This window comes from Peromyscus californicus, unplaced genomic scaffold (assembly GCF_007827085.1).
Source record: "Peromyscus californicus insignis strain IS unplaced genomic scaffold, ASM782708v3 Scaffold_11__1_contigs__length_118956290, whole genome shotgun sequence".
In the NCBI taxonomy this organism is placed as follows: Eukaryota; Metazoa; Chordata; class Mammalia; order Rodentia; family Cricetidae; genus Peromyscus; species Peromyscus californicus.
Window position 1 is genome coordinate 260127 of NW_026294402.1, and position 24645 is coordinate 284771.

Here is a 24645-nt window from a genome sequence, read left to right on the forward strand (position 1 = left end):
TTGTTGCAGTTGCAAGTAGCTCCAGCTGGGGGTCAGTCAGGCCTGGGCCCAAGCTAGGCAGCCAGGCCGCCCAGGCCGGAAACCGGACCTGCCGCCAAGCCAAGCCAAGCCAAGCGGTTTTTAATGGATTCTTGTCACGTTGGGCGCCAAATGTAGATGTAACCAACCTTCTTATTAAATAAGAAACACAGAACCAATGCAAAGAAGAAAGCCAAGAGGTCAGAGCTAAGAGCTAAAACCTTACCCTTCCTCCTGCGGTGGTCCTACCTCTCCGAACCAGAGCTACCCCTGTGTTAAAGTCTTTATATAGAGTTCCTGTCCTGCCTTCTCATTGGTTGTAAACCCAACCACATGACTGCCTCCTCACGGCCTGTCTGTATAGGCCTCCAGGTTTTTCATGATTGGTATTGATTAAAGGCATGTGTATCCAATAATGGCTGTATCCCTGAACACACAGAGACTTACCCAGCTCTGCCTACCAAGTGCTGAGATTACAAGAGTACACCACCACTGTCCTGCTTTCCTATGGCTTGCTAATAGCTCTGACCCCCAGGCAACTTTATTTATTAACCTACAAATAACATTTTAATACAAATAAAATATCACCATAAGGTGGTCTGATACAAAGCTGGGAATGAGACTGGGGGCTTGAAATTGGAGAACAGGAGGGAGAGTAAAGATCCCCTGCCTCATTAACTGCCCTTGTGGCAGGTGGGTTTCCAGGGAGAGTCTGACTTGGTCGTTGGTTACTGATATTGAGGGGTGGAGTGGTGAAAGAAGGTTGATTCCCTGGTTGATGTGGCCAGTGGGTGTCCAGGGCTTGCCTGTAGTAGTTGCTGGCTGAGATTTGATTATCATTTTGCCTTGAGAGCAGAGTCATAAACTTGGATGCTTTTGTGGACATTGGGCTTCAGTTCATTTTCCTCTGTTGATAATCTTGTGAAGAGAAACCATGACCACAGAAACTCTTATAATGGAAAACATTTAATGGGGCTGGCTCACAGTTTCAAAAGTTTAGTCCATTATCATCATGGTGGATAGCATGGTGGTCTGCAGGCAGACATGGTACTGGAGAAGGAGCTGAAAGTTCTACACCAAGATCAGCAGCAGCAGCAGAAAGTGGTCTTTCTCACTGCGTGTGGCTTGAGCATTTCAGACCTCAAAGCCTGGCCCCAAATGATACACTTCTTCCAACAAAGCCACACCTATTCCAAGACCACACCTCCTAATAGTGCTACACCCTATGAGTTTACAGGGGCCTTTTTTATTCCACTCCACCCCCATAAGCTCATAACAATATCATCATGCCAAATTCATTTAGTACAACTTCAAAAGACCCCATAGTCTGTAACAGCTTCAAACTTGTTTAAAAGTCCAAAGTTCAAAGTCTTTTTTGAGACTCATGTAATCTCTTAACTTTAACCCCTGTAAAATCAAAAGGAAAAAAGATCACATACATCCAACATATACAAGCACAAGATATACATTACCATTCTAAAATGGAGGAAAGGGAGCACAGTGAGAAAATGCTGGACCAAAACAAAACTGAAAACTAGCTGGGCAAACACTAAATTCTGTGTCTCCATGTCTGATGTCCAAACTTTCTTCAGAGCTCCATCTTTTTCATCTTTGTTGACTATAACTTCTTTCTCCTGGGCGGGTTCCACTCCCAGTTAGTAGCACACGTGGGCAGATGTCCTGTGGACACTCAGCTGGTAGCTGGGTAGAGGCGTGTGGATTGTAGAGACAATGAAGAGGACAGATAAGAGTCAAGATGACTGCCAGTTAATACCGGACAGTCCCTTGTTTATTTCACAGCCAGCATATATACAGTTTTGAAGGACAGAGGTAGAACAATGCACAGCACAGGCATTCAACCACTATGTATCCTGCCTTGCGTCAAGGAGCAGGGAGTGTCATTTTCTATCTCAATGTACCTCCAGCTGGCATCAGCAGCTTGCATCTAGCTAGATAGTGTGTTCCTTCCTGTGGGCTAATCAGGACTTTCTCACAGCCCTGGAGCAAGCAAGTATGAACTCTGTTGACTCAGAATAGACTTCAGAATCAAACTGGGAAACTGAGTCAGTTGTGGGCTCCCACAGTGTCCCACAGCTCTGGCATCTATTAACATATTGGGGTCTCCAAGGCAGTCCATGCTTGACCTTCAAAACTTCACCCTCTCTAGGCCTTCATTCAGGTACATGCCTGATACATGCCTGGCCTCAGAGGCAGATTCCATAACCCCTTTCTTCTATCCTTGACTCAAAAGCTAGAAACATGTGGCTGAAGCTGCCAAGTTATGCTTCTTCCTAGGGCTGGAACATGGCCCCAATGTTCAATTACGTCTTCACCAGCTTTCTGTTTTTTATAGTTTCCTTCACTGCCTAAGCTTGGCTGTCTTGAAACTTGCACTGCAGACCAGGCTGGCCTCAGGTTCAGAGATCTGCCTGCCTCTGCCTCTAGAGTGCTGGGATTAAAGGCATGCACCACCACACCCACCTCCAAGCTTTTCTTTAATTCCTTTTTAGGTAGAAGTTGGAAGCTTAGCTGAGTGGGGTCTTGCCCTAAGGTCACCACTCCCTCTATTCCATTTAACCCCCGACTTTTCTTTAATCTGTTTGTGTCTGAACACAGGATTCAGCTCCATTCTACTTCCTGGTACCTCTTTTCTCCTTGATCTGTATATTTTATATTTTTCCTTGTTCCTCTTGCTCCTTTTCATTGTAGACTGAATTTCACATAAGTATGAACACTAATAACCTCAGAACAAAGACAATACTAGGTTGTTTTGAAATTTCCTCTGCCAAAGCAATTAATCCAGAACTCTTCAAGTCAACCTTCATGCAGACTTTTCAGACAAGGGCAAAAAGCAGCTACATTCTAAACCAAAATATCACAAGAATGGTATCGAGGCCACATACTGATATTCTTCTCCTTTGCAACCTCTTGAGTCAGTACCTCACAGTTCAAATCACCTTCAGCACCACTGTCTATCATCCTCCTACTGGTATGGCCCATTAAGCAGTGCTTAAAGTATTCTACTGCTTTCTAACCCAAATTACCAAAGTTCAAATTCCTCCAAACAAAAACATGGTCAGGCCTATCACAGCAATACCCCAGTCCCTGGTACCAACTTCTGTTTTAGTTAGGGTTTCTGTTGCTGTAAAGAGACACAATGACCACTCAGAGGATGATAGGGTTGTAGCCAACTTAGAGAAGGGTCAGACAGGGGGCAGCAGGCCCTTGGACAAATTATTGTAAAAAAAAAAAAAAAACACCAGAGAATGTGCTGTCCCTCTGCCCCTAGACCCAGACAATTCGGAGCTGCATAAAATCAAGTTCCAGATACTTCCTGCCATAACCTAAAGGATGTGATATAACATAATTGGTATAATAAACAAAGTACCATCCTGTGGGATGTTTACTGCTGTTGTAGATTGTATATCATAGCTGTCAGAGGGAATGAGTTTCTTGCAGATAAAAATGGAATGTCTAACTATCAGAGGAAATGGGTCTACTGGTAACATAGATGCAATAACATAATTTGCTAGAGGATATGGCAATTTTCTTGCAGCTGCAACTCTCCAGTCTGTTCAAACCAAGCATCTCTAACCTGAAGTAAGCACCAATCTTGAGCTTGTAACTATATAGAGTTGGAATTCCCCTAGACCCCCTGTTACAATATATTGCTCGGGGGACCCCAGCTGGCCAGGCCAGGGTATCCCATGGAAACATGGCAGGCAGATGCAGTGGTAGGCAGAGGTGTGTGGAACAGTCACTCACACCAAGCACTGCATCCACGTGGAGAGAGTTTATTATAATAGAGAGATGAAGAGAAAGATGGGAAAGAGGGAGACAGAAGGGAGGGAAAGCAGAGGTGTGTACACCTCATGGGAATGGAGGGGGTGCTTGGGAGAGAGAGAGAGAGGAAGGGGAGGGGTTTTTCCTTAAAATGAGACTTTCACGTCAGAATGCAGGGTGGCCCCAAGGGGCGGGTTTCCAAATGGCAGGTCAGAATACTAACACCCCCAATCCTAACCACTATAAAAATCCTATCCTGTTATTACTTGGGGTCCCTCTCACTCCACTGCTGTGACAGATGGATGAGGGGACCAGGTTTAAACTTGAGAATTAAAGAGTCTTTGCTTTTGCATTTGGATTGGTCCCTTGGTGGTCTTTGGAGACATCAGACCTTTGGGTGCAACAACCACAGCAACTCTCATAAAGGAAACGATTTAACTGAGGTTGGCTTCTAGTTTCAGAGATTTAGTCCATTATTGTCTTGGCAGGACGCATGACAGCTTGCAGACAGACATGGTTGCTGGAGAAGGAGCTGAGAGTTCTATGTCCAGATCGGCAGATAGCAGAAGTGAATGTCACACTAGAACTGGCTTGAACATTTAAGATCTCCAAACATGCCCCTAGTGATGCGTTTCCTCCAACAAAGCCACACCTACTCCAGTAAGACCACACTATATTTGATTAAGATCCATGTCCAGCTTCCCCTTACCTCCAATAGTTCACAACCCAAGCATTCATTAATTTTGGCTGTGCTTCATAGATTAATTAGAACATTATCAGAAAAGCAGTTATACAGAACCCATAACCAAGGGAGCTCATGATCTGTGAAGTACATCTTCTTTGAGAAGGAAGCATAACGTGGGTACTCTGCCAGGGACCTCAGTCCCATGGGACATGTATCTCCTGTCTGCTATTATAGACATAATTGTTCATGTCACACGGACAACACTGGAGTTGGTGTGGCAAAGTTTTAAGATGTATGGTGTACTGTTGTAGATTGTAATGTAGTTGTCTTCCTTTAACGTTTTGTCTAAACTTTATTTTCCTACCATTTTCCTTCTTTACCTACACTTCTCTAATACTTCAGTGACTTTTCCTTCTTAAGTGTAAGATATTTTATAACTGTTAAAAGAATACTCACTGAAAATGTTGTTTATTGATGCCAAATATGGCAGTATTATAGGCATAAAGTTGTAGAAGAAGCATATATGACTGAAAAGAATATTTTCAAGCACACCCAAAGATAATAGGAAGAAGTCCAGATTCGATGTGTAGGAGGAGGGCATCGCAAATGCTGTTCTCAGATAAGTGGAACATGTTTCAGTTCTATTGGGGAATAATCCTCACTTGCTAGTCTATACCAGAATCAGTTCAAAAACTAGAACTAAATTAGAGAAAATTGGCAGCATGTATGTAACTTTCATAAGGCATGGAAGTACTGTCTTTCATATACAGAAAATAAATATCTTATTTAATAATATATGAACGGTGCACTATATTTAATAGGGACATGACTATATATGGAAACATGTAGTCTCTTGTCTTAGTATACTGTAGATAAAACAAACCCTCACTAAGTCTCTACTCCTTTTAGTAAAATAACTTCATACTGTTTGGTTTATTTATTCTAGAAGAAATTTCATTTTCTTCTAACTCTTCTGTTTTGTAAAATATATTTATAATATGTTGATGATATACTTTAGAGATTGGGTCTTGAGGGGAAGAATCTCATATATATGCCAGGCACCCTTTAGCTCAGTTGTCAGACAAATGTGGCTACATGTTTTGGTCCACACCTGTAATCTCAGTAATCAGAAGGCTCAGACAAGAGGATAAGGAGTTCAAGAACAGCTTGAGCTACACAGTGAGACTCTTACAACAACAAGAAAAATGTGTTCCTTGTTGTCTTGGGACTTGGCAGTGATTCCAAAGACATTTCTGATTACATTCTAGAGTCTTTAAAGTGATTGAGAATTCTTAATAGCCCAGAATGTTATCTGTCTTGGTGAACATTCTGCACATTTGGAAAACCATTCACTCTTGCCAAATGAGACTTCTGTCAGTGTTAATTAGATCATATTGGTTCATAGCCTGTTAAAGTCTCCATTGTATCTCTTGATTCTTTACTTATCCCAGCAATTATAAAGTGATGTTTAAATCTCTGAATTATTATATTTCTCCTGCAGTACCATTGAATTTTCGCATTGTGTATTTTGAAATTATGTTACTAGGCACATGAATTTTAGGAATTTTGTGTTTTGAAGTGGCTTTTTTTTTTTCCTTTTAGTGACTGGTTCTCACCATGTAACCCAGACTGACTGGAAACTCACTGTGTTGGCCAGGTTATCCTTGAACTCAGAGATCCACCTGCCTCTGCTTTCCATGAGCTAGAATTAAAGCATTAGTGACAAGCATTTTTTTTATCTTTTATAATCTTTAATTAGAAATATCCTTTTACTTACTACTTGGTCTTTAAATTGTTTCTAAAATTCTGCTAAGATCCAAGTATCTTGTTATTGCCTTGTATTTGGTGATTTTTCAAGTAATTTTTTTAGGAGTGAGGGTGGGAGGAGGCTAGTAGATTGAGTAGAAAATAATTTAGGAAAAGGAAAAACAAGCCAATGAATACTTAACACTGTAGTCATTATGATATTGATGGTAATACTTTGAGGGGCTTGAATATGGGAAGAAATTTCTTTCTGGAGGTGACAACTGAATCTGAAGCTACAGAATGGAGAGTATTCGTCAGAGAGCATGTGCAAGTTGAAAGGCAGCAGTGCCTTGGAAGGCTAATGATTGCTAGAATATAGAGAGTGAATAGGTGTGGCCAGATGTGTTAGGAGAGGTTATTGATGCTAGATTATGAAACACTTTGTTATGAGAACTAGTGCTTTACAATATGAGTCTTTACCTTGTACCAGCATGTGTTGTAAGTATAACCTAAGAAGACAGATAATATTCTGATCATTGTTAAAAAGAAAAAAAAAGGAATTGAGAGAGTACAGAAATACTTCATAGCTAGGTCAAGGTTAAATAGTTAGGAGATAGAATTTTACTGTGGTTATTTTGGCAGCTTCTAATTGCTACAGCTTTGTGTGTGTGTGTGTGTGTGTGTGTGTGTGTGTGTGTGTGTATGTGTATGTGAGCATTTTCTAGGCTATAGCAGAGTTTGTATTTGGCCTTGTTCACAATATAGAGCTCTTTAGGGATTTTACATATGGACATAAAATTTGTGTTTTGTGTCTGTCCGAATGTTGAGAAAGGGTTAGAGAAGTAGAAAACAAGCAGAGCAATAATTAGTTTTTATATATTGTATATGCCGAGTTTTCAAGTAGCTTAACCTGCATTTTTGTTTCCTTTCAGCTTAAGTGTACATAATGGTTTCCATATCGTAGCAGTAGAAAAGTAATTAAATGGTGTGAATTAGTAAAGATTCATTGACTTTAGCTGTGATAATGTTTTTGGTGGCCTCAGTAATGATAGATGGATTGATTTTTTTTTTTTAAACCTCAAGCTTAATTCTCATCATTAAAAAAAAATTACAGGTTGTATCATATTGCATACTGATAGGACTTTAGGATGCCATTTTATTCAATGAAATATTAACTACCACCTCTGTCTTCTGCTATTATTATTTTGATTTTTCAGTTCATGGGAAAACCAGATGGAGACCATTATACTCTGGATGACATGTTTGTCTCCAAAGCAGCTGAAAAAGAGCATCTTGGTGAAAAGGAAGAGAGCCAGAGGAAGAAAGCAATTGCAGAGCACCAGAGTCTTGCCGCACAGATGGACAAGTGTCTGTACTGTTTTGACAGCTGTCAGTTCCCCAAGCACCTTATTGTTGCTATTGGTGTGAAGGTAAGAAATAAAACATTCATTCAAGGTAAAGGTCAGTTAGTATATGCAGATTTTTCTAGCTCCTCAGATTTTTAGAAAATTTTTGAAAGTTTTTACTTTAATTTTTCAAATGTTTTTGTTCTCTAAGTTACCATAGTTCTTAGGGTTTTTTGATAGACCACATATCAGTGTTTCATTGTTTCCACCCCATGTTGTGGGTGATTCTGTTCTGTTGAGAATCAAATTCTGGCTCTTCTGATCTAATGATTGAATTGAATTCAGCATTAAAATCTCCCCTCAGAGTCTTAGTCTAAAGTAGCTTTCATTTACTTACTTACTTCCTCATAGACTATATTTGATTTCTCGTAGACTGTGTCAGTGTTTAAAAACCTAGTGAAGTTACTTTGTCTTGTTGATTAGGTTTTTCCCTAAGTCTTTCAGCTTCAGGAATGCAGAAATAACCTTTGCTTACCATTGTATTATCTTCATAGTGTGTCAGAGTCACTTATTCAATAAATATGTGTTGATGACTATATTACATTATGCAATTAGTTTGTGGATGTGATAGGTGTAACACGAATCTTAAAAGGTCTTATAATAAAGAACCTAGAGCCCTATATTGGGGGTGGGGGGCTGAAAAATCAGAGAAGCAGAACAGCCAGCTACTAGCTTACCTCTGCGAAATCCTCAGCCTAAAGAGAGTAAGTTCCTGTCTCCTCATGCCTTATATACCTTTCTGTATATATTACTTTCTGGAATTAAAGGCATGTGTCACCACTGCCTGGTTCTATTTCTCTCATGTAGCCCAGTGTGGCCTTGAACTCACAGAGATCCAGACGGATCTCTGCCTTCCGAGTGATAGTATTAAATAAAGGTGTGTTCCACCACTGCCTGACCTCTATGTCTAATTTAGTGACTATTGCTCGCTTCCGCAGCACATATACTAATTTAGTGGCTGGCTCTGTCCTCTGATCCCCAGGTAAGCTTTATTGGGGTACACAGTATATCACCACAGATCGGTGCCAAATTCTAATTGTTGTGGAAAAATAAAGAGTCAGGTAGGTATGTATTCATTTAAAGGTTTTTGGGGTGGGTGGGTAATTGAGGTTTGAATCTAGGGCTCCACCTAGGCAAGTGCTCTAGCACTTCTGAAGCTTTGTTCTTTTGACAGGTGATAAGCAAATTAAACATATCTTAGTTCAGAAGGATATTATCATAAAGTGATGGACAAAATAATGGAAAGTGTTATTTTGAAAAGGTGTATTAGAAGTCCTCTTTGAGGCAGCAGTGATGAAAAGCCTTGACTGGGAACAAAAAAAAAAAAAAAAAAAAAGAAACAAATCTGGAGTGGCTCTCCTTTAATCCCAGCCCTCTGAAGGCTGAGGTAAACAGATCTCTTAGTTGGAGGCCAGCATGGTCTACAGAGAATTCCAGGACTGCCAGGGGCACACAGAAAATCCCTGTTTAAAAATAAAAAGGCTGGAATGGATTAAGTAAGAATGGGTGGCTGAGGCTAAATGAAAAAGTTCTGGTTTCAAGAATTAATAGTTTGGGAAACGTTCATGTTGTCTTTCTTATCATTCATATACATATGAATACCTTCTTGTAGGCAATAGAAAAACAGCTCTGGTTTATAGGTGATTTGTATATGTAAATAGAGTCTAACCAGAGAGGTAAAGCTATCCTGGACTCATTTTCTTTCCCTTAGCTAGGTTAATTCAGTTTTTTCCCATAATGAGAGAAATTGCCTAATTGATACACATAATTTAGACTGTCAACAAAAGAAAACAGCTTTCCTCACAAAGGAACAAAGATGGTTTATTCTAGAGCCAAACATGAATGACCATAGCCCAGGAACACCAATTTAGGTCACCCCAAGTTCCATGTTGCAAAATAACAATTTCTTAATGTTTTTAGAATAATAGAACAAGGCAAAAAAAACCCCAAAAAAAAAAAAAACAAAAACAAAAAAAATAAAAAACGCACCAAGATGCTTTTCATACATATTAGTGAAAACAACAGATGGGTAAAACAGCCGGGAAATCTCAGCAATCTGAGGCTTCTTAGCTTTGTGGTTAGTGGAAGTTGGTGTTCTGTTACACACTCTGGAAGATTTACCTACTGGCCACAGAGATGTTATGTTAGGTCGTACATAGAGGAGAGCAGTAAATGGCTATTGTGGGGGTGGTGAAGATTAGCTCAGGTTAACTTGGTTCTTGACTTGCAGCACTTAAGACTCGGCAACAGCTGGAACTCTGGTTTGTTCATTAGCTCTAAACAGAACAAGGTGCAGTTCTTCCAGGAACTTCCATTCATAAGATTTATATTTTGTCTTTTTATTTTTCAAAAACTGTATTGTTTTCAGATAAAATATCCCTCAGATAAAAGATCAAGTGACAGCCGGGCAGTGGTGGCGCACGCCTTTAATCCCAGCACTCGGGAGGCAGAGCCAGGTGGATCTCTGAGTTCGAGGCCAGCCTGGGCTACCAAGTGAGTTCCAGGAAAGGCGCAAAGCTACACAGAGAAACCCTGTCTCGAAAAACCAAAAAAAAAAAAAAAAAAAAAAAGATCAAGTGACATTTGTTCTTGTGCTTTCTTGGGAATCTGTTTTTGATGCCTATCAATGAAAACTGAGACTGGTGTTCTAAATTTACAGTTTATTAGAAGCCATTTCCATGATATTTTAAATGTAAATAGCATCTTTGAGAATATTAAAATAAGACTAGTTCTTACAAGCAAGTCTGCCTTTTTAAATACTTGTGATTTCACTACTGTAGTCTTCTCTGTTATAGCCATGACTAAATAACACATCACCATTGGAATTTGCCCCTAGGTTTATTTATGTTTACCCAACTTCCAATCTCTTACTGAGGGCCACTGCCTCATAGTCCCTCTGCAGCACCTTCAAGCAGCTACCATGTTGGATGAAGATATCTGGGAGGAGATTCAGGTCAGTACTGTCATGCTCATTGTCTGCAAGGCTCATGAAGAGGTTTTGCAAATTATTATGATAAATTCAAACTGGTTTGATACCTTTACTTGACAGTTTGTAGGTGTCTATAGATTGTCATCTCTCACTACTTTTATTTTCCTCACATTCTCCTTGTTTTGAAATCTTTTGTTTACTAAGTGATCTGACAAAGTAATTACTTTAAAAATTAATTAGATTTCTAATTAGTGCTTTTTGCATCTTGAGGTGCTCATTCTTATTAAATTATAGCAAAAAAATGTTTCTAAGAATGAAAATATGTGGAGTCAGAGATTTACAGAGAGCAGTCACTGTTTGCCCTCTGGCTGTGGTGATTGTGCTGCCAGACCAGCTTCTATTTCTTCTTGGTTCCCTTGATAGCATACTCTGGCTTTGAAGTCAGTTATATGAGTCAGTTACATGGTTTTATGGCTGATACCTTGAGAGACTGAAAGGCATAGCATGGGTTAAATTTTTGCTGAATTATTTCAAGACCTCATAATGACCAAGAACGAAAGCATTTTAAGTGCTGTCAGCTGAGTAGAGGTTTCAGAGGACTCAAGTTAGAAACTATGGATAAGACTTCATAAGAGATGGCAGTATATACTAGTTTTTGCAGAATGTGGGAAACGATGTCAAAAGACAGATTTGCCTGCATTTTATGAAATGCAGTCTCTTATGCCTTTACTTTTTCTAAGGTTGGTACTCCCCGAGTTCATGGGTCAATTATGTTGTTGTGTCAAAGGCCAAGCATAATTAGCAACACAGACAGGTTATTTTTGATGTGAAAAAAAATTTTGGAAGTGCTAGTAACACTAGGTAATTTAAGGTGAAAAAATATGGAAATTTGACCTTCAGGATTATTGCAGGACTTTTCTGAGGTGCATTTAAAAATTTACGAAAAACTGATTTAACGTAGAATAAAATGCAGTGCAAAAAGCATTCAATTTCAAGAATCTTGTGTGTATATTATATATTTCTGTGAGGAATTAAGATAAGTGGTAAAAAAAAAACTCAAGTTGGATAAGACAGTTTTTCAGTCCACGAGGAAGTGAGCACATGAACATGACATTTCAGGTGCTGTGAGAAGTGAAGAGCTAAAGATCATTAATTGTACCCAAAGGTACACTGTTTTCTACTACAGGCTACATTCTTGTTTGCAGACTTCAGGGAGCCAGAGGTATTATGGAAAACTGAGGGAGGGAGGAAAAGCCAAATTATATGCAAATAATGTCATTATAGCTCTTATGAAAGGAAAAACATCATTAGATATTACAGATGAGTGGAGAGTGGCATTCTGAGATGTCTGCACCAGTGGAACTGAAGAAACACAGTGTTTTGATTTTGCTTCTAAATATATGTGACACTCAATTATACTCTGGTGACTAGTCTTCTATTTATGCTTCTGTTTATTAGATATACTTTGAAAAGTGATTTGACTTAACACAAAATATTGTTTGAAAGTGCAGGAGTTCTTTTTCAATAATTTTCTTTTTGAGTACCTGATAACACTGTAATGGACCTTGGATCTTATGTTTGGCAGAAAATATAAGATAATTTCATAAAAGCATACTTGAACAACCACAAATTGCAAATGAGAAAGATCCAAATTATATAGTACTTTTTATGTTGAACTTGAAGAAAGTTTTGCTCTTAATTCAATTGACCATCTCATATTATTTCCTCTAATCAATGGTTTTGAGATTAAAAAATTTTGTGAATGTGGAGAAGTACTGAATATATTTCTGTCATCTTTTTTCCCCCTCCTCTAGATGTTTAGGAAATCATTGGTAAAGATGTTTGAAGATAAAGGATTGGATTGTATCTTTTTAGAGACTAATATGGGCATGAAGAAGCAGTATCATATGATTTATGAGTGTATCCCTCTCCCAAGGGAAGTGGGTGATATGGCTCCCATCTATTTTAAGGTATTTATAAGTAGTTTTTGTATACATTCTTATTTTTTTCTATATTCATTTTAGAGAGAATATATTTGTAGTAATGTATTTTTTAATATAGCCATACCAAATTTTATACAAAAAATGAAGTAAAGCATAAAATAATCAAAATACATTTCTATATAAATAATTTCGAACTTTTTGTGTAAGGGGGCTTGCTAAGAAGTATAAATAAGCTATGAATAATGACTTAAAGTTTATATTTTAATGTCTTTAGTGAAGTCATTGTTTTACCATGAGTCACTTCCAAATAATAAGGAAGGTGACCTCATGAAGTTGTATAGGGAATAATAGCTTACCTGGTATATTTAAATTGGATGTAGTTGAATGTTAGTTTCACCTTAAAATTTGTTTCATCAGTGGTAGGAAAAAAAAAGATTATTTTGTAAATAGTACCTTAATAATTTTAACTTAGAAAGTCTTAAAATTCCATTTCTATGTATTTTTATCCCTACTTTTAAAAAAGTATACTTTAGTTTTGAGAGTAATTTTTCTCAACATGTTTACTCCCAGTTTTATAGTCCAAAATAGTTTTTGGTACCCACAAATAATATACACTCCTTTGGTGTTTGGAAGAAGAAAAGTAAAATTAAATTTATTTAAGTAGAATCTACTAATGCAAAAGGAAATTTGTGAAATTTTACATTCACAGATCATGTTCTGTCTTAAATCACTTAATCTTCTCAAGGATGGCTTTTTGTCCCATGAAGTTGAGCTAGTCACTATAGAGTTAAGAGAAAAAGAATTTTGTCTCTGACTAAAAGTTGGGCTTCAAAACATTAAGTAGTTCTAGTTTTAAATCTTCTAATTAAGGCTTTCACCCATTCATAATGACAGTCTATCCTATGCACTGAAACCTGCATTCACTTAGAAAACAAAACAACACAAAAACTTGTCTCTTTGTGTTTGCTACTCTTGATTTCTTTCGTTTTTCATATGGTTGTTTCTTAGAAAGCCATAATGGAATCTGATGAAGAATGGTCCATGAATAAGAAGTTGATTGATTTATCTTCAAAAGATATTAGAAAGTCTGTGAGTATTAAGTTTTTGTAACAAATTACTGTAGTATTGAGAATCTTTGTGAATGTCTACGTCTTGTTTGAGAATTAGGCCATTTGGCTGAGTGAGTAAAGGTGAAGCAAAAGTACACTTCAACAAAAAGTATTTCATCCTGTCTGGTCTATAAAATGCTCATTTGTTTGTAGGGAGATTTTGTTTGCTCAAATCTTTCTTCCTGGTGCTCAGCCTCCTGCCCTTTTACTCACCATAATTGGCTGTGGTGGCCTCTGTATTCTGCTGTGACAGCATCTCATGAGGACACTTTTGTCATTGGTATTTTAATGAAAGAAAATTTGTATTGGCTCCATTTTGAGTTTAGAACACCCTCCCTCTTTTTCTGTTCCCCCTTCTCTTCCCACTCCATTAAAACAAAAATGTGTGTGCATGTGTGCATCCATGTCTTCTCCTTTACTGTGTTTTAGACAGGGTCTCTTGTTTACTGCTACATACACTTAGGCCAGCTAACACAAGCCTCCAGGGATTCTCTTGTCTCTGCATTCAGTCTTGCCATAAGAATCCTGAGATTATGAATGTGTGGTACCATATCAAGCTTTTTTGGGTTCTGGGGATCCCAACTCAGGTCCTTCCACTGTGTGGCAAGGACCTGCTGAGCTATTTCCCTGGCCCTAAGTTTATTTTTTATATAGAAGTTCTGTGCTGCATTCCTAGAATATAGTAGTTGGGTTACATTACATGTTTACCACTTTCTTGGGCACTTGCTGAAGGATGTATAGTTCATTTTTGACGTCTAGGTCAACTTTTAGATACAATATAGTAACTACTTCTATAGTGACTATTCTTTTATAGAAATAAAAATTAAATTGAATAGAGATTTAATAAATGTAGATTGCTTTTGAATTACCTTTAAAAATAACTCATTCTGTAAGTCTTCATTGCTTGCCTGCTGTTTAACAGCTCTGTTCTGGGCATGCTCTATGTGTAGTAGATCAGAACAGAGAAGATGGTTGCCTTTGTAGAGCTTACTTAATGTCAATTTAGCCCCATGCTAAACCCAGTCTTCCGTACAGAGGCTTTTTAAAATACAGCTATTACTTGCCAATGGAGGCTTTTCATGCTGCTAAGGGTTCAATAGTCTACCAGAGACTGGATGACCTGCAAACCATAAATAAAGCATTTCAGCATGAGGCCTTTTTATAGAAAATGTCTGGCCACTGCTGTTCAACTAGATACTAGATACCACTGGAATATTTTCCCTCCATTTCTGCTTTTGGAAAGCCAGACATCTAATTCAAAACACATAGATGGCTAGCATTCCCTATCACACTGATAGCCAGTCCAAAGATGCATACTTCATAGAACTAGTGAAGGCACAGTTTCAACTCGGAGGGAGAGTGTTTTGTCTACAGTCCTTTTCTGTTGCTTCCCTAGAAAACTCACCTAGAGTTTTAAGGGGGGGGGGGGGGGCAATCCTCAGTGTCTTGTTTACTTGTTTACTCTTTTTTCTGTTGGCTTATTGAAACAATGTCTAATATACAGTTTTTGTTCCTTAAATCATAATTTCGTACTCAAAATTCTTTCATAAAATTGTAAATGCAGCCAGTGTATGCCAAGTAGAAAGTTCAAAAGAAATGTACTATCCCACATTTACTACTGTTAGTGCAACTTGTGGGTCATCTAGTGCTTAAGCTTGTTTTTCTAAAACCTAGGCTTAGTACATGAACTAAGTAGCCAGGTGCTCTTGCTAACTTAACTGATATGGAAAACAAGAAGCAGGTCTGGTTGCATATAAGAACAGGAGTCATTCTTCAGCATCAACAATCTGAAGGTGGGAATCCTTGAAGCAGTAAGGCTTTGTAGAAATTTTTTTACCTGAGGCTCTTTGTGAGTTACAGTAGATGGAGAAGAAGGCAGATAACTTCTTGGTGCATCTTAATGTCCATGTATGTGGAATAGTGAGGAGAACTTATACCAGAAGAATTCCAAAAGAGCCATCTTTTAGGGTACCATGCTTTCCAGTGCCTTTTAAAATGATGTGTTTCAGAACATGAAGTGAATAAATACTAAGTCACTTTAACATTGTATATCAGAAAGACTTAAAATATTCTTCTGTATGTTTTGTGGCCTTAATAATTTCAAAAGGTTTTTTGTCTTCCTCTTTGGAGTTGGGATCATTTTTTTTTCTCCACCTACATTGTTAGGTTTCGGTAGAGATTCATGTATTTGTACTTTGTTCTGATTCTTTTGAGTATATATATATATATAGCCATGTGAATATAAGTATACCATTTCTAGGGTCTTTAGATTACTTGGAGTGTGATATCAAGCCTAGGGTTAGGGTTAAGAAAATAGATGTTATAAACAGATCTGAGTGCTGAGTGTAGAGGAATCATGTAATAACAAAGAATCTGTCTAAAAAAAAATGGGCACTTAAAAAAAAGCTGTTGAATTGAAATTTCAGGAAAGTTCTTGATGAATTAAAAAAATTAAGGTGAATTTTGTGGGAAATGTAGCAGTCAATATTTGGGGATAATTGCTTTTTAATTAAAAAAAACTGTTTTTCAAGGGAAATTTGAGTTAACTAAAAGTGTAGATACTTAGAGGAAGTTAGGCATTACTGTTGAAATCAGAGGGAGAAATTCAGACTGAAAATCCAGGCAGTTTTCACAGTTTTGCTGTTCATCTACACAACACTCTAGAGTCTCTGTGTGCATCCCTCCCCTGTCCAGTTCATAATGTGGTCTTTAATTGTTATGTAGTATATTTAGGGCTGACCACTTGGGATTTGACATGCTCCGTGAGAGCTTGTTCCTGGAGAAAATTAAGTTTCACTCTTAACAGCCATTGATCATTTGTAACTCTTTATCCCCATTGGGGCCTGGCAAGATTTTCCCCATCTATGTTGGCTTGCCAGTCTTGTCAATATGCTGTTCTTGTTCTGTAGCATGAATCCTAAATGGTCTTATAATAAAAACCCAGAGCCAGATGTCAGGGTTAAAGCTGAAGGATTAGAAAAGCAGAGCAATCCACAGCCATCACCTCTTACTTCACTAGCTCCTCAGCCTGCCAGAGCCAGTTCCTGTTCCCTCCTTATATCACTTCCCCGCCGTATCACTTCCTGTTTCAATCTTCCTAGTGCTTGGTTTAAAAGTGTATGATCCCATGTGCTGGAATTAAAATTGTGGGCCACCACTGCCTGACTTTCTTTCTCTTTTAGACTAGATTAATCTCATATAGTCCAGTGTGTACTTGAACTCACAAAAATCCACATGGATCTCTGCCTCTGCTAGGATTAAAGGTGTGTGCCACCACTCCCTGACCTCTGTGGCTAACTCTGGCTAGCTCTGTCCTTTGATCTTCAGGCAAGTTTTATTTCTTAGATTATAAACAATATATCACCACATTGTTTAGGTAACCATATTGTTGAGATTATTTGCATGCATTTTCTCGGTCATGCCTAGTAGACACTACACAGCAACAGGCATCCTGGACCTCTGCCTCTCAAAACAGTTTTTGTTTTTGTTTTTGTTTTATGCTCCCTCTCCAGTGATACTTCCCTGAGCCTTAGTTGTAGGGGTTGCATTGCAGATATATCAATTGGAATTGAGCAACCACAGACCTTTCCTTATTTCTCTGCATTTTGACCCATTGTAGATCTCTGTAATATCCCTAGTTTGTTATAAAAAGAAGTTTCTTTGAGGAGGGCTGACAGGTATACAGGAATACAAGAACCTCGTAAAACAATCTGGGCTGTTGCCATTGCCCTTGGTTGCCTTCCGGAACTTGAAATTCAGACTCTATTTCTGTGTACACTGTTAAAGAGTGGACCTGGAGTTCCAACAGTTTTCGTTATGATAGACAAGACAGGAAAAGGAGAGTGCTAGTGAATACAAATATGCAAGTGCCTTTATCATATCTACTGACCCACAGCTCTTACAACAGGACTACAGGCCCCACCTGCTGGAGCCTGAAAAACAGAATAAAGGAGAAGCCATGACAGCAACTGTCATTTATATAAATGCTATGATTCCATTTTCCATCTTGGCAAGTACCCCAGAGGCATTGAGTATATTAGTTTTCTGTACAGCAGTGGCAGTAGCTTAAAATGCTGTACAGTAATCTCACATTCCAGTTCGGAATGTCCTAAGTATGAAATGCACTCTGTTGGGTATCTCCTGAAGTCTCTGAAGAAGAGGTGTTTTTTGTTGTTGTTTTGTTTTGTTTTGTTTTTAACTGGACTGGGATTGAACCTGGGGCTCTGTGCATATAAAGTGAGTGCATTCCCACTGAACCATATCCCCAGCCTTAGTTTTGTTTTTTCTTTTTAAGTACATGCTCACTGGACTCCCAAGCCAGCTTTGAGCTCTGTTTGTAGCCAAGTCCTTGAATTTGAAGCCTTCCTACTTCAGCCTCCAGAGTGGCTTTGACTATAGGCTTTTGCCATCAGTTCTAGAGAAGAGAGGACACTCTTATCATCTCGGTTGATAGAAGCTTTCTGTATCTATGGCTTGTGGCCTTCCTCTGCCTTCAAAGTGCAGAGTTGGTTGGGTACTCAGACCTCCTGTTTCTTTTAATTATCCTTGTGTTTGCATTTATCTCATGTGAATAACCCAGCATCACCATTTCATTTCAAGACTCTTAGCTTGTTCACGCCTTTAATGTCCCTTTTGACATGTAAAGTAGCATACTCAGAGCTTTGACATATTCAGGACCCATTATTCTGCCTACCAGAGTATAATACAAAGAAAGAGAAAGAGTACCAGTACCATATATTTCTTCAAGTTATTTCTCAAAGTATCACATGCTGCATGCCTGGTGACCTAGTTAGGTGGCAGAGTGTGCAATGGAGCCTTCTTTTCTGTTGTCATTGGGCAACTTTGCACAAAGCATTCTTGTAGAGATAGAAATGAAAGTAACAGTCTCCAGGAAGGGCTTGGTCCTGCCTCAACTGAATGTAGCAGGCTTTTCTGACTCAGGAGACTTTACCCTTTTGGAGGAGGGAATGGAGGGGAAGGCTGGGGCAGGGGAAGTAGGAGGAGAGATGAGAGGGATGATCTGTGGCTAGTATGTAAAATGAATAAAAAAAATTCTTAAATAAAAAAATGTAACAGTCTCCTATACTGTTAGATTAGAGCTCAGGACTTGTGTTTATGTCATTCTCCTGAATATTCCCAGCAAACTACAGAATGCTTCGTGTTTCTCCTGAGACTCAAATGTTACAGAATTGTATGGCATTACATACTCATGAAAATCAGACATGTGCTTAAAGCCCTGTCTGTCTGTTTTTACTTCATTTTTTCTCGAATGTCAATACATGACTATTATCTTAAAAACATATAACTTTAGAAAAAATATAAATATATGAAGCAACATTTTATGTTTATATTTGTAGACTGATTTTTTTTAATTACCGCTTTTCCTATTAAATGAGCAACATTTTGTTGTCCCTAATTTTATTGGATCTATAGTGATTAAAGAGGACTTCTCTGTTCCTACTATATGTTACTGCATACTCTAAAATTGTGCCTTCCTAAGTACTCAATACCGATTGTGTGTTCTTAAGTAGGAATATGTGGGTCAGTGTCCAGATAACTCAGTGCTGATTGTGTGGTGGTATTAGAGGGAAAACTTACTGTATATTGATGAACATGGATAATTTCTAATGATAAAAGTTGGAACTTAGAGGAAAAACTTACAAAGATACAAAATCTGCCTAATAAGAAAGCAAGAAATTATAGCTCTTTTCAATCAGTACGGAGATTAAAACTCTTCCTTTTCTCTCCGTCCCTCCGTCCCTTTCTCCCCCTCTCCTGTGTGTGTGTGTGTGTGTGTGTGTGTGTGTGTGTGTGTGTGTGTGCGCGCGCGCGCGCAGAAAGGAAAGGAAAAAAGAGTACTAGAGAGCTGATCCCAAGGTATTGTGAAATTAACTTGGTAAACTAAATATTGCTTTATTTATCTCACTAGTTACTGAGAGAAATAAATATTATAAATTTATTTATATTTGCTAAGTATTATAGTGAAAATTTTATGCATATGTAAACAAAGCCACAAATATATGATCAAGCTCCCGCTTCCTAAGGGAAATATAAACAAAACATACTTTTATTTGTGTAATCATAGAAAAATTATTCCTTGACTCTGTAAAATATTTGAATAATTTTTTTCTACTATCTCCAAGAATAGGAAAGTATTTGTTTTGATTGTGAATTGCTAGACTTGACGAAGATGTGTCTGACTGAAAGTCTGTCAGAATGAAATCTTTTCCTTGGAAAGTTAGGTAATTGTAAGTTTGTCATGTACATTCTCCTGAAGGATGATTGGTTCCCTTGTGGCAGAGAATTGGAGAAAGCATAGCTTTCTTATTTCATGTGCAATTTGTTTGTTTACTTAGGTGCCCAGAGGCTTGCCTTACTTTGCTGTAGACTTTGGCCTTCAGGGAGGATTTGCCCACGTCATTGAAAATCAACACAAATTTCCTCATTACTTTGGAAAGGTAAACTCAGAAATTTGATAAAACCCTGGAGTTTAGTGGTTTGGTTAATACAAGGGTGCGAAAGAAAATTAGAAGTTTGGACACAGTATACAAGAATTTGGTGAGTTGTTCTCTATACAAGTTTGAGAGAGGGGTGGGGTTAGGATGTAACAATAAAAATGTACCAGATTATTAATGATTGAGTAAGAGACATCATTGTGCAACAGACTTTTTGACAGTGTGCTCAGTCTCAGTAACTGTAATGTTGTCCTGACTTTGGAGTCTGGCAGCTTTATCCTGAAAAAATTGTGGCACTTGCTAATGTTTATTAAGGGCTTACAGTGTGCCCATTTACTGTCAGAGCAGTCATCTAGTGCTCACAGTAACTCTATTGTCTACATTTTGTTCTAACATTTGTTGTACAGAACTCTAAACTGCAGACAGAGAGGTTATGTAACTTGTCTAGGGTTTTGTGCTAAATGAGAGAACCCAGGTACCACAGGTCATAGTTAATGCAGATAATAAATTGTTTCAGCTCTTCATTTATAGTTAAGGTATAATCCAGGAAAAATAAATGACTCATTGCACATAGCTAGGTTCTGGGCACATAGGAAAGGCCCAGTCATTTGATTGGCAGTAGTTTCTTTCGGGGAAGAAAAAAAAAATGCCTTCCTAAGAGTATATTCCTTAAATTAGGAGTCTATTTACTAAGTATCTAAATTCTTGTCAGAAACTGGAATGAAATTAATGTAGCATTTGAAATTGGCAAAATGAATCTAGGCCTAGCTCAGGCCTTTTTGTATAACCTCTATGTACCTATACTGAGAGAGAGAGGAGCCTTGATAAACTCTGCTAAGGGTTCCTAATGGCCCACCCTGCTTGACCCTCTACCCTACTCTCATCTGCCTGAGACAATCTTCTACAATGAATTGGGATGTGCCAAGAGGAAACAAAGCTCCAATGGTTTGGATCCAGAACTCACTATGCTGCTGTCCTTAATGAGTACCCAGATTCCAAAATCACATGAATTTTTGAATTCTTGCTTATACATTCTCACATAGCTCAGGCTGGTCTGAACTCATAGCTGAATATGTGCTTTTACTTCTGATCATCCTGCCTCCACCTCCTGATTCCAAGAATGTACCATCAGGCCTGTTTTTTTTATAGCCTTGGGGATCAAACCCACAGCTTCATGCATGTCAGATGCACTCTACTACTCTACCAACAGAGTTGTATCCCATCCCTTGTTTAAGAAGTTTGCAGAATTTTTTTTCTATAAAATTAACAACAAGAAGTAACCAAAACAACAATAACAACAACAAAACCTTTGTTTTCACTGCTCTGAAAAATCCTGTTGTTGTTCCCTAGAGATTTTTAACTAATCTTTAGCTCTAGATTCATTGTTTTAAAAATTTGTTTCTAGAGAAAAGGATACCACTAACTCATTGATTTACTTACTAAATTTTCATTGGGAGATTTGCCTTCCCTTCAAATAATACTCATGCATTGTTCTTATATAATACATTTTTAAGATTGAATGGGCGGTTTCCCCATGCCTCAGAGTATGCTTTTTAGGAAATACTTTGGATTCTCCTTTGACTTGCTGCCTAAGAAATTACTCAGAGAACAATGGAAAAATGATCTCAGTGCAGTAAAAGAATGAGAACCCGTTTTGCACTGTCACATAATGCATGCAGGGGTCTAGAGACAGTTAAGACAGACACATAAACTACCCTTTCTCGGACTGTACTGTAGATGGCCTAATGCCAGGAAATTCTTGCACTAAATCTGACTTTCTCCTGAGATCATATACAGAGTACTTTCTTAATGGCGGGTGGTTTCTTTTTCTGATTTGTCCAACAAGTAGGACATTTGTTTATTTGTTTTAAATGTGTTATGGTCTTTGCCAGCTCTTTTCCCACTGTATAGCTGAGACTTTATTATTCTGCTTCTCACCACATCTCCATATTCTCTTATGAGCTCTCTGTTGACATATTAGTTATCTTTATGAGCAAGGAAATTAAATTTTACTTTCTTCCTCCCTTTTGTTACCATTAGATAGATATACTAATGAGCAACCAAGCAGACAAATTGCTTCACCGGAGATACCACAAGAACTCTGAGGATCACAGAGTTTGAAATTAAGATTTGAAATAAGGTTTATTTTGCTTGAAACTAATATGTAGTATGTATACATTGTCACAAGGAGTTACTTAATATTATATTTAATAGCAAGATAAATGAGTAGTTTCCTTCTTGATTACATTGTTTATACATGTATATATTCATATTTTTCTTACTCTTTAAAAGGAAATCATTGGTGGTATGCTGGATCTAGAGCCCAGGCTGTGGAGGAAGGGCATTGGAGAAAGCTTTGAGGACCAGAGGAAGAAAGTGTTGCAGTTTGCTCAGTGGTGGAAACCATTTGATGTCACCAAAAATAAAAGCTCTTAAGTGTATCCTGCATGTGTCATTTCCACTGCTGAGCCCACTCAGTTTATGTTTATTATATTTATAATCAACTTTGCCTTGACCCCTAGGGAAAGGAGCAGCAGCTGGCCACTCTAGTCACTGACACCCATGTTAGGTCAAGTTGTTTTCTTCCTCATGGCTCCTGGAGACTTAGTTTGGTGATTGTGGAATAAGAGCAGGTGTATCAGGATAATTGGTTCACATTCCTTTCTTTATCTACTTCTGGCTATTCCAAATTATTTGGTTACTCTAGAAAAGAACTTGTCTCCAGGGGTCTAGCAAGGCTCCAGGGGAAAGTGAGTCTGCTTCCATGTAGAGTCTGTCGCCTAGCTTCTATTTTGCTTTTTATATAAAACTAGATGTATTCAGTACTAAGTGAAATTTATTTTCATAGTTTTATGGAAGAGTTCTTTTTTTTCTTTTTCTACTAGTAGCATATAGTATCACTCTGTATTATCTCTGTTAAAGAAAAGGATTAAAAAATTAAATGATAATGAGAATATACATAAACGCAAACTTGTTTTTATTTTGGGACCTTTAAGTAGTCTGAATTTTGGTAATTTCCAAAGCAATTTTTCTAAAGAGCACAATTCTCAGTTGTTTGGGGTTCATATAAAGTTAAAATCTGTAGCCAAATCACTGTGTTGGGGTCTTAATATTGTCACAAATGTTCAATAATGTAAGTATTCAGGGAATGTTCTCTTGTTCCTACTTGATTAAAGGTACTTAACTTTTATTGTTCTTAATTAACATTTGATCTTGAGAAAACCTTGTATTTATAAAATGTGTGTTATAGTAAGTTTTTTTTTAAAATTCAAACTGTAGTATTTTATTATAAAATGTTAGTGACTAGAATCACTGTGAAGTATGTTCCAGAGTAACTTGTGATGCATTTATTTTAAAGTTAGGCTGCCACTGTTCCCGTGTATGTTCTTTGTATGTTAAAAAAGGCAACTGTTTTTGTTCTTTTAAAATTTCACAAATAATGATAACACTTAATGGTTTTAATTTTCTATACATATAAATTACATCTAAGTGTGTATGTGTGTTTATATAGTAAACAGGTGTGACAGTATTGTATGTTTTCAAACTATTAGCTTTGTCTCAAATCTTAAACAAATCTAAAACTTTCATTTTTAAAATCACTGAGTTAAAACATTTGTTTATGAAGTGCTAATTCGTGTTGATAGTTCAAAAAATATGAATACTCCTGCTTTACATTCTACAGAATCTGTAGCAGGTATATCCCAATGTACTCTTTGTCCTGGTTCCAGTTACTTCTTGTTTTGTTTTGTTTTGTTGTTGTTTGTTTTTTGAGACAGGGTTTCTCTGTCTTTGCTCCTTTCCCAGAACTCACTCTGTAGCCCAGGCTGGCCTCGAACTCACAGAGATCCTCCTGCCTCTGCCTCCCGAGTGCTGGGATTAAAGGCCTGCGCCACCACCACACGACTAATTACTTCTTGATGCACAATTTGTCAAAACCTCAGTGGCTTGTAATAATAACTATTATCTTGTACCTTTTGGTTGGGGCTTTTGATGATTTGCCTTTATGATGTCTGGGTCCTCTGCTAAAGTGGCTCAAACATCTGGAGATGACTGGAATTGTTTCTTGAGGCTTTTGTTCTTTATACTGCAAATGCTAATGTTCTATGTGGCTTTGTCACTTATGTACCTAGTGTCTGGGCTGGGGAACAGCAGCAGGGAATCTTTTGGTATCATTTTCTCTATACATGCTATCTTCAGAATAGTTAGATTTTTTTCTCTTCCTTAAAACTCCCCCAGAGCAACTATTTCAAAGGAAAACTTCAGCAAGTAGGATATGCCAGTCCCCAAGGCAGAGCCTAGATACTAGTATAACTTGATATTTCTGTATTATGTTTGTCAAACATGGCTTAGAGACTACCTACATTTAAGAAGAGGGATAGGGCTGAGCATGAAAGTGTAAGTCTTTAATCCCAACACTTGGAAGGCAGGCAGGCATGTCTCTGTTAATTCAAGGCCAGCCTGGTCTATGTAGTCACAGGTCAGACTATTTAGGGAGATCTAGTCTTAAAAAAACCAAAACCAGCCGGGCGGTGGTGGCGCACGCCTTTAATCCCAGCACTCGGGAGGCAGAG

The 24645-nt window shown here is 37.9% G+C and overlaps 1 protein-coding gene across 2 annotated transcripts in view; it reads left to right on the top strand.

The window, feature by feature from the left end:
- Cwf19l2 (CWF19 like cell cycle control factor 2) overlaps positions 1–23264 on the top strand; it is a 96930-nt gene extending 73666 nt beyond the window's left edge. For both annotated transcript variants that reach the window (XM_052751364.1, XM_052751369.1), the window contains exons 14-19: positions 7450–7662; positions 10475–10591; positions 12382–12537; positions 13519–13599; positions 19976–20077; positions 22367–23264. In XM_052751364.1, the coding sequence (XP_052607324.1) occupies positions 7450–7662; positions 10475–10591; positions 12382–12537; positions 13519–13599; positions 19976–20077; positions 22367–22510 (813 nt within the window). In that variant the 3' untranslated portion in view covers positions 22511–23264. The remainder of the gene's footprint in view (positions 1–7449; positions 7663–10474; positions 10592–12381; positions 12538–13518; positions 13600–19975; positions 20078–22366) is intronic.
- The last annotated feature ends 1381 nt before the right edge of the window (positions 23265–24645 follow it).